Below are 10,854 nucleotides of genomic sequence, written 5' to 3' on the forward strand. Positions count from 1 at the left end.
TATTCTTTACAATCCCAGACCTATCAACAAGAAATACACTGACCATCTACTATGTCCTCAATAAATAGTTGTTGATTCAAAAGACTACTTGAAGCATGTACATGTATTATGTAAACAGATGTATGTAAATACATGTGCATGTGTTTTACATGTAAAACACATGCACATGTATTTTATTTTAAAAAGATTTTATTTACTTATACATACGTTTTGTGAAAGGGGGAGTGCCAGGACGGACAGATAGTGGGACAGGAGAAACAATCTCCAGCAGGCTCCATGCTCAGTTCAGAGACTATGCAGGGCTTGATCTCATAACGGGGAGATCATGACCTGGTCTCAATCCAAGAGTTAGAGGCTTAACCAAATGAGCCACCCAGGCACCCCCTTAAAGATTTTGTTTTTTAAGTAATCTCTCCACCTGACGTGGGGCTGGAACCTACAAGCCCTAGATCAAGAGTTGCATGGTCTACTGACTGAGCCAGCCTGGCGCCCGTGGTACATTTTAAACTCATTATCAAATAGCTCTTATTCACCAGTGTTTACATTATTAACATTTCACCATAAGTGAAAACTTGAAAAAGTCTGGCTGTCATTAATTAAGTAAAAAAACTGCCTATTTCACTCGCTCCTGCTACCGGCCTTCATTGAAGATGGGGGAAAACGGAAACGCACATCGCCTGACAGCATGACCCCCTTAGTTGTAGGAAACAAACCTCAAGTAACAGGGTTTTGTTTGTTTTTAGATTTCACGAGCACGTGGGGACTATTCAGGGCTCCCCTTAGTACTGAACGGCGCGGTGGACTCGGAAACTTTCTAGCTGCCTTTCTCAGCCGACACACCAAAATACCGGATTTAGGTTTTTAGCTTTTACACCGGGATTACAAACCCCACAACTCGGGGGAAAACGCCCTGTCACCTGGGACTCCGCGCGCTCCTGGGACGCCAGAGGGTCGCGCGCGGGTTGACGTCAGCGAACAGGAAGGGGCGGAGCTACCGCCGCCTTGGCGGGAAAAGAGGCGCGCAGAAAGACACGTACCCCCGAGCCCGCCATCAGCCGCCGCCAGCGTCCCGGCCCCGCAGCCGCCTGAGCGCCATGCCCGCCCCGGGCTCCGAGCTGCAGCGCCCGCCGTCGCCGTCGCCGCCCGCGGCGCAGAAACCGGCCGCGGAGCCGCAGCCGGCACCCCACGGGGAGCTGCAGTACCTGGGGCAGATCGAGCATATCCTGCGCTGCGGGGTCCGGAAGGATGACCGCACCGGCACCGGCACGCTGTCAGTGTTCGGAATGCAGGCGCGCTACAGCCTGAGAGGTGACCCCCGCGCGCCGCGGGCGAGGGGGCTTGTGCCCGGGTGGGCTCCGAGCGGCCGCTGAGGGCGGGGAGGCGCGCCTGGGAACTGCTGGGCTTTGCCCTCAACCTTTGTTCCTAATGTCGATCCTGGGAGCTCCTTAACCCCGCTTTGCAGACCCTCAAAACAGAGACTCGGGGGCGCCTGGGTGGCTCAGTGGGTTGGGCCGCTGCCTTCGGCTCAGGTCGTGATCTCAGGGTCCTCTGCTCGGCAGGGAGCCTGTTTCCTCCTCCTCTCTCTCTCTGCCTGCCTCTCTACCTACTTGTGATCTCTCTCTGTCAAATAAATAAATAAAATCTTTAAAAAACAAACAAACAAACAAAACAGAGACTCGGGTTAGAGGAATGATTTGCGTAACGTCAGGAGTGACAGAAGTGGGAGGTGAAACCAGGTCCTTCGGCTCCGAGTCCTGTGCTTACCCTGGTCGTGTCTGCCCCAGACTGAACACGGTCTGGTAGTGTTCGCCTCATACTAGAGAGTGGGAGAGGGTTTGCCGGGGTGTGCGCTCGGACGTGGCTAGAGGTTCCCCTTTTTTCTCCTCTTCCTGTCTGCCCGGTCCGGCCCTTCTGTTTGGCAAAGTTTCTAAAAATTAGAGTGAAGGAATAAGGGCGGGCCAAGGGCCGCGGAAAGCGCGCGAACGGAGAGGCTGGGCGGGAACTTGTGGTTCCAGACAGGTTTCCCGTCTGGTCCGCACGAACCAGCTTTCCTCTTAAATCTCGAAACAGGAACGCCAGAGGACGAGTAGAAGTTCTTACTCGTCTTTTCCATTAAAACAGGATAGCTCCCGAGAAGTTTCTCTTGGCTGTTATTAGAGTCAGGCTTTCAGGGGACAAAGAGGAGGGTGGGGGGGCGGGGTACGCAAGACTAATTTTCTGGACACAGGTATAGGGGTGGTTTTGAGTAGGGAGAGACGCCCTGTTAGTAACGCTGATTCACTGTGGTGAACAGGGGGAGGACCCTCAACCCCCCAATCATTCCAGAGACTGGAAGATACCCAGGCTGCGGGTTGGACAGGGATCTGCCTTAGGGCAGCTTCCTGCAGCTCCACACAGTGGCCTCCAGTGAGCCACAGATCTCGTTTTTTTACTCCAGCCCATCCGTTTAGACCGTGCTCAAGTTACCTCTCTGGTCTTTGGCTTCCAATGTGCTTAAAATAGAGAAAATAATGCTCAGTAGGCAGTACTGATAAAAGTAGGTGCTTGAAAAAAAAATCTCCTTGTTAGGTGATAAGGTGAACTGAACAGGTAGTGAATTTAGAGATAAGATTTTACATTTTGATCTCTTTGCTGCTAGATGCAAACTAATACATTCCCTCCTGGTGCCTGTAAAATGGAGATCTTAAGGATGCCTCAAGGAAGGTTGTCTGGAGGCTTCCATAAGGTCATGCATACAAGTATTTAAACGGTTACTATTTTTGGTACACTAAATAATAGAGGTTAATTTGCTTTGCAAATAATTAAAAACTATGCTTTAGCTCTGGTTAATGTGGTATCCACTGTCTCCTAGACCTGAGCAAATCTTCCCCTGGCAGGATAATCAAGGAAGAGCCCTGGGAGCCTTTAGCCTTTGTTTTAGGGCACATTTTCTGTGTTGTCTTCACACCTCTGTGAAGGAATCACACTAACTGGGAAGTAGATGGTAGCTCTTTTCCTGTCCACATGGGCATCCCTGCCTAGCTCGTGCCCCATCTCACCACGTGGAATTCCTGTGGTGGTCAAGGGATTGGGGAGGGCAGTCTCAGTCTGAATTGTGTCACTGACTTAGGTAGTAGTCTAGGAGCTCCACCCAATTCTGGGGCACCTATGCGATTGCAGTCATAGTTTTCTAGTTGGTCCTATGGTCACTCAAGGGCCTTATGTCCTGGTGGCAATCCTCCTCCGCAGAGAAAGCTGGATGATACATTCTAGTTTCCCATCTTGAAATTACCTGGCAACCTGTTTTTCAGATGAATTTCCTCTGCTGACAACCAAACGCGTATTCTGGAAGGGTGTTTTGGAGGAGTTGCTGTGGTTTATCAAGGTAAGGAAGCTGGTATTGGAAAACAGTGTGTTCTCAAACCCAGCACTGTGGTCCTTTTAAAAGTCTGATCCTGTCACTTTTCACCTGCAGCCCTAGTGGATCCCATTTTACTCAGTAAGGTCAGTAAGACCCCACTCACAGGGCGTTCTGTCCCAGCTCTAGCTTCAGTGAGCCACTCACCTTACTCCACCCACCTGTCCTTGCTGATCTTTGAGGACATCAGGACATTCCCACCTAGGACTCTGGTGCTTGCCAGTGCTGAACCTTCTTCCTCTACATGTAGCATCACTCACTCCCTCACCTCCTCCAAGTCCCTGCTGAATGAGCCTTCTCTAACTTCCTGATCTAAGACTGTGATTACCCCCTACGTACAGGCACACATCCCTCCCACCCTCCTTAGATAAACATTATCAGCTGATACATAATGTCTGCCCTCTCCTTTTCCCTATATAAGGGGGGAAGGTAGACAACAAATGAACAAGTAAACTGTTAGAAGTTCCATGAGGGCAGAGGATTTGTTTTTTTCCTACTCATGTTTGTATCCCCTGAGCCTAGAACACAGCCTGCCACAGAGTAGGTACTCAACATAGATTGATCATTCAATATAAATCCCAGCCATGTTCTCATATTTGTATAAGCAAGAAGGACCTCTTGAGTAACAAGCTATCCCTCTTCCAAAGAGCCAAGTAAGTACCTCTGGCAGAGGCCAAAGTGCTTCCTCTTGCTCCGTCTCCTGGTTCAGACCAGTGATATTCTGGCCCGTGCTGTTCAGAGGGTATATGAGGAGATGGGCTCAGTTTTGGGCCATGTAGAAGCTGCGATCCCTTCTGCAGAGCATGCAGTGTGGTGTGTCTGATCTTAGGCCAAATGAGACCCAAGACTTCTTACTACATTTTAGAAAGAGTTTATTTAGATTTGGATCCAATCCAGTCTTCCCTTACTTCCGTATTCTTGATGTGTTTTCTTCTGTGTTGTCTTATCTCAGCTGGCAGTGAGTGTCTAGTTCCAGGTACATCATCAGAAATCTCAGAAGAGCCCCTTTGTAAACCAGCTAGAGCCCTGTCAAATGGAAGAAAAGGGAGGCATTAGAAGCAATATGGGAGGGAGCATCTGGGTGGCTCAGTGGGTTAAGCATCTGACAAATGATCTCAACTCCGGTCTTGCTCTCAGGGTTGTGAGTTCAAGACTGGTGCTGAGCTCCACCTGGGCATGGAGCCTTGTAAGATTTTGTTTCTTTATTTGAGAAAAAGGAGAAAGAACAAACATGAGTGGAGCGGGGGCAGTGGGAGAGGAACAAGCAGACACCCCGGATGAGCGGGGAGTCCAATGCTCCCCTTTGATCACAAGCGTCCGAGATCATGACCTGAGCCAAAGGTAGATACTTAACCGGCTGAGCCATCCAGGTGACCCCATGTTGCCTACTTAAAAAAAAAAAAAAAAAAAAAGAGGGGCGCCTGGGTGGCTCAGTTGGTTAAAGCCTCTGCCTTCTGCTCAGGTCGTGGTCCCAGGGTCCTGGGATTGAGCCCCACATCGGGCTCTCTGCTCAGCAGCGAGCCTGCTTCCCCCTCTCTTTCTGCCTGCCTCTCTGCCTACTTGTGATCTCTGTCTGTCAAATAAATAAATAAATAAATCTTTTTAAAAAAAATTTACATGGGAAAGATTGAAAAATGACTTATTGGAGGTGAAAAAGATAGTACAAACTCAAAAACAGAAGGGAGGAAACAAGATGCTCAGAAATAAAATGGATTCCCTGGTTTTATCTTAATTTACCTTGAATTCAGGATTCCAAGTACTCTTTACCAAGAATGTGCCAGACTCTCTGATAGAGTTGCTCCCTGGGTGATGGATGAAACACAGTCAGGACAAACCCACACTGCGGCTAGCATCTATAGGCAAGATGGAGACATGGAGTCTGTGCTGAGGGTAGGCTCTGTTGAGAACTGAGCACTTTCTGTGTTCTCTAACCCTCACAGTGTGGGGGTGCAGCTGTGTTCTTCCCTGGGTGGGGACGGCGAGGCTAGGGGTCAGAGAGCTGTCAGAGAAGAGTGCTGGAGGGCAGGCCTGGTGTGTGTGGCACCGTACCTGTGCTTGTCACCATGACAGTGCATCATACCAGGAGGCCGCCGAGGTCTTTGACCTGAATGCACGATCAGGACACATGCTGGGATGATATGGGCCAAATTAAGTGATAAACATTGGCTTGTGCTTGGGAAAAACAAAGCCCCACCTTAACTACAAATATAGGTTGGGGTAAACAGAACTTTATAGTGCACCGATGAGCTAATGTGACCAGTCAGTCAATCTGTAAGAAAAGCTGATACTGATTAGGCCAGTTATGACCTCCATACCAGGTCTAAGATCCGTTGAACAGATTGAAGGTGGATTGGGGGATCACACTTATACAAAACACATTTGTTAAAAAACACAAAACCTTTAGGTGAGGTGGGAATAATGAAAGGACTTTGAGGTGTTTAATCTAGAACATTTAGTTGAGAGGAAGACTCCCTTGTCCTGGAAGCGATTCCAGGAGACTGTCCTAGGTGCCCTCAGAAAGTCTGGGCTGGGACTGGCCCTTAAGGACAGGACGCACTGTGTGGGACATGCTGAGTGGCTATCTCTGCTGTGTTAGCACAGGCCAGAGGAGCAGTTTGTGGGAGGCTCTTGGGGTGTCAGCTTCTTCACTCAGATGCCTGCTCTGCTCTCCTGTCTCTTGCAGGGATCTACAAACGCTAAGGAACTGTCTTCCAAGGGAGTGAAAATCTGGGATGCCAATGGGTCTCGAGACTTCTTGGACAGCCTGGGATTCTCCAACAGAGAAGAAGGGGATTTAGGCCCAGTTTATGGCTTTCAGTGGAGGCATTTTGGGGCAGAATACATAGATAAGGATTCAGGTGAGAAAACCGCGATGCCTCACATTTCCTGAGCACCCAACAATTGTATGAGTTGGCCCCATTGTTTCAAGTGAAACTGGGGGCCAGTGTCTACACAGATGCTGCTGTTTGTGGAGCTGATGTATAACTTTGACCTTGTGAGAAGCTGTTTCAGATTTAGGTAGAGGTCAGATCGCACTCTTGGTTGTTAGCATTTATTGGGTACTTGGTACTTTCCATACTGTTTCATTAGCAGATAGCTACATGGTGGGTCGGTTGGTTGCTGTGTTGGGGAAATAATGTAGGAAGAAGCCTCAGGATTGCCTTGTAGTGGCTTGATCGCCCGTTTGAAGGCTGAGCCACCCCGCACACTTTTTAGGTGGTGCTCATGTAATAGTAGTTCTGGGGTTACCCTTTTCTCCCTGCCCTTCTCGGGTAGAAGAAGATGAATCATCTTACTGCTGGACATCCACCTTAGTCTCATGGTAGCACCATTTGCCCCCATCCTTTGACCCTTCCTCTCCTGCCTGTCCATGAGTCAGGTGCTGCAAAAGCAAATGCCTACCTCCTCAGTATGTGTGCCCTGATTGTTTGTGTGTGTACACACATTTGTAGGAAGTGCTAGCTTGCTGGCTGGACAGAAAGCGTTGATAATTTTAGCACCTGTACATTTAATATAAGCACCACAACCAAAATACAGAACTGTACTATCACAGTGCATCTTTTTCAAGAAAAGAAATTTTCTATTTCTTTGCCATTTTGGGGATCACAAAATAGCAAATTCCTTTGCTATTCCTTTTACTGAAGCTATGATCATGACAGGACATTCTTCCCCCCCAAAATTAAGAACAACTGGACTAGACTATAGTCTGACCCCAGTAAGCTCAGGTTTAACCGGAGGGGATATGAAGCACCACACTTCTCAGACTTCGCAGCTCCCAGTTCCATTTCAGAAGGAAAGCAAGGAATTAAAGTCCAGAGACCAGAAATGGGAGATAAGTACAGGGTGGTGTGAGAGTTACAGAGGTTTCTTGATATTTATAAATTAGTAGGTGTTTGGTTGCTAAGTTGTAATTTTAGGTGGAAGCATTGGGAGAATAGCATTGAGACCACTGTCCTCTGTTGGAGCATGTGTGGAGTGGTATCTTCTATTTAAGATCCAGTACTTTCCTTGGCCGCAGAGTGTGATGGAATGGTTGATGAGTATAGAGACAGCCCCATGAGGACCATGGAAGAAACTGATTGCTGGGATTGGAGAAAATTAGCAGTGGGGAGGGGGGCTGGCACGGAGGGGTGGCGCCATGACAGATATTTAAAGGATTCTTTTGTAGGAAAGGAAAAAACCTTTGTTATGGCTCCAGAGGATAGATATCGAAGCCCTGAACGCATCATCAACCAAAGAGAGCTGAGGAATTTGTAGAGTGCCTTAGATATCTTGTAGCATGACCTCGGGGGCCTTGGTAAGACGATGATAGATGGCCTCTAAGGTCATCTCATGAGATGCTGTGATCAACATGTGGCATGTCTTCTCTTGACAATTCCACAGATTATTCAGGTCAAGGAGTAGACCAACTGCAAAAGGTCATTGACACGATCAAAACCAACCCCGACGACAGAAGAATCATCCTGTGTGGCTGGAATCCAAAAGGTTGGAAACATCCCAGTTATTCTCTTGTGTCCAGAGTGTCCACTAGCACAAAGGGAAGCCCTGTGGCTTTCACATGGAGGCTGCCGATAGAAGGCTGGACCCTCAGAACCACCCCCAGCCACATGGCTGATGTTTCCCTGGGCAAGTCACTCTTGGCCACATGTCTACCTTCAGATGATGGGGTTGGATGAAGATGATCTTAATATGTGTATTGGTAGTTCTTTTACTCCAAAGAGGGTTTTAAATTACCTATAAAAATACATCTTGGATTTTAACAGTTTAAATTGGGGTGGATGAAGTTTCATATCTCCTCCACCTGGCTGTTAACATTTCAACAGTTAGAGTAAAATTAAATTCTACCAAGGTGTAATAAATATTACCAGAGTGGAATATTTGCTTTTCCAAAAGAGAATTTGAATACAGACTTTGTGCATGGGATGCCAGTTTCCTGTGGCCCCTGGGAATGAATGAATTAATGAATTCTTCCTGCTTGTAGTTGGCGCCACGAAGGCAGCACAAGTAATTTTGGCTGGATGACTGTGGCTTCAGTTACGAGCGTACATCCGCAGACATCAGGTGTTGTTGGATGGGTCACTGTAGGCATGGTGCCATCCGCAGGATTGGAATGGTCTGCTTTTGATTTAGGTGATGGTGTAGTTCATGAGGTCACTGGCCCAGTGGCCTGTTCTCATCTCCCCCATAGGAGCTGGCTCCTGTATTCCTGTTGTGTGTGTAGCTGCATTAAGACTGCCGGCATCTCATTTTCCTTTGTGCTGGCTCCTCAGATCTTCCTCTGATGGCCCTCCCTCCATGCCATGCCCTCTGCCAGTTCTACGTGGTGAATGGTGAGCTGTCCTGCCAGCTGTACCAGAGGTCAGGGGATATGGGCCTGGGCGTGCCCTTCAACATCGCCAGCTATGCCCTGCTCACCTACATGATCGCACACATCACAGGCCTAAAGGTGGGCTGCGCCCTGAAGGGAATGGGGGCTACCTGCCTGAAACCCTGAGCTCATAGGTTATTTACTGTGGAAAAATTCTTGCAGGGAGGTCAGTGTCTGGTTAGTTTTAAAATGTGATCTGTGTGAGAGACAGCTGCTTACCTGGCAGCCTTCCAGGGAGGCTTCCTGTTTCTGTGGTCTGTATAAGCACACAGGTTGGTGTGGGTTATATACGAGACAAGACAACTTTTGTGAACATCAACTTTTCTCAAAAGCTACGCAGGTGAAATTGCTTTCTGAAAAGTGTTGGAATGTTTGCATAGTCTACATAATGTGCTTTTAAGTGATGTGTCTGAAAGGAATTGAAACTAAAACATTTGCCATTTTTGCTTGCTCCCATTGGATTTAGCCAGGTGACTTCGTACATACTTTGGGAGATGCACATATTTACCTGAATCACATTGAGCCACTGAAAATGCAGGTAAGAGTGGTATCTGTCACACTTTGAATTTTGGTACCTTCTCTTGTTAAGACGTTGCCTTCTAGAACATCCCTCATGTAACAGACCTTCTGCTCTGTGCTGGGGCAGAGATACAATGCCCTGCTCCAGCTGCAGGGACAGGTGGTAGGCAGGGACAAGGCATTGAAATGGCAATTAAAAATAAGAGTGTCTGATGCTTAATGAGCCCCAAGGGAAAAAAAAAATTAACCAGATCCTTTTAGTCCCTTCCAGATGAGATACAGGTTTTGGACGTTCCTCCTTTGTGGGAGCTTGGCTGCTTTTGTGTAGAGGGTACCTTCGGGGTTTGTCCAGTGGCTTCTGTGGCCATCTGCTCCAGTTGTGCTGGACAGAGTGATGAGGTTAGAGCCTGTGTCCGTGTCCCCATTGCTACCCTCTGTTCATTCCAGGAACCCCAGCTTATATCCTTTTGTCAACAGATGTCATCTTACCTCACCCTCTTTGCCAGGGACGGTTGAGATAGGGATTATGGGACTCAAATAACCATACTTGGGTGCCTACCAGGAGTTACAGATGCAGAAGTGAAAAAGTGTCCCATCCTTAATAAATTTACCAAGAGCAGTCAATTGTAAAATGAGCCACAAGGCTCCTGATGCAGTGTGATGCCCCCAAAGATCCTTTAGTCTCCATGTGTGGGAGAGAATCTGCCGGTTACAACCCAGGAGTGTTGCATAAGCCGGGGCAGATATCTGCACTATTACACTCCTGTGAAATAATACTTTGTTGATAATACTGTGTACTTGTTTCACATGGAGCAGAATTAAAGCAGGTTGTACAGATAATGGCAAAATAATCATCTCCTATTGTTTCTAGCTTCAGCGAGAACCAAGGCCTTTCCCGAAGCTCAAAATCCTTCGAAAAGTTGAGACAATCGATGACTTCAAGGCTGAAGACTTTCAGATTGAGGGGTACAGTCCTCACCCGACTATTAAAATGGAAATGGCTGTTTAAAAGTGCTCTTAAAGGAGGTATTTGAAGGCTATTCAGTCTGCAGGGTTTGGACTGAGTCCCCAGGTGAAAGCAAATGAGCTCATTTGCCCTAGAGGAAGAGGGAACTAGGTCAAAAATCTCTTGGTGACCAGCATTTATTAACTTGTAAGAATGTTGCCACTGACAAACATAACCTTGCCTGATCCTCTTAGCAACAAAATGCCTTGAATTTGGTTAACTCACTGAGGACATGTGAAAATGCCGAGATGGGGACTCAGACGAGAATAAAAACTGGAATACTCTTAAAACATGTACATGCATTTCAACCCCCCATTTTTATGAAGGTCCATGAATTTCAGGAATTACACATCAGCTCTTCCCCCAAATCTGAGCAAGCTGAATAACACCAGCATTCATTAATAATGTACAGTTGTGGTTATGAACATTTAAAGTTATTTGCTTTATATATTGCTATAATAAAGATGTGTTCTGCATTCATCTTTTTAAAAAAAAATTTTTAATTCTGTATTGCCATTCTGCTCACTTCCTGCCTAAAAGATTTAAGTGAACCCTCCTAAATAA

General features: G+C 47.3%; 1 protein-coding gene across 1 annotated transcript; it reads left to right on the forward strand.

Annotated features, from left to right (window-relative positions):
* The first annotated feature begins 992 nt into the window (after positions 1–992).
* On the forward strand, positions 993–10,770 carry TYMS (thymidylate synthetase). The gene is made up of 7 exons (XM_059139392.1): positions 993–1,308; positions 3,291–3,364; positions 6,081–6,255; positions 7,781–7,882; positions 8,668–8,843; positions 9,232–9,303; positions 10,156–10,770. The coding sequence occupies exons 1-7, from the start codon at positions 1,095–1,097 to the stop codon at positions 10,291–10,293; spliced, it is 951 nt and encodes a 316-aa protein (XP_058995375.1). The 5' UTR covers positions 993–1,094; the 3' UTR covers positions 10,294–10,770.
* Positions 10,771–10,854: the final 84 nt, after the last annotated feature.

Source organism: Mustela lutreola, chromosome 11 (genome assembly GCF_030435805.1).
Source record: "Mustela lutreola isolate mMusLut2 chromosome 11, mMusLut2.pri, whole genome shotgun sequence".
Taxonomy (NCBI): domain Eukaryota; kingdom Metazoa; phylum Chordata; class Mammalia; order Carnivora; family Mustelidae; genus Mustela; species Mustela lutreola.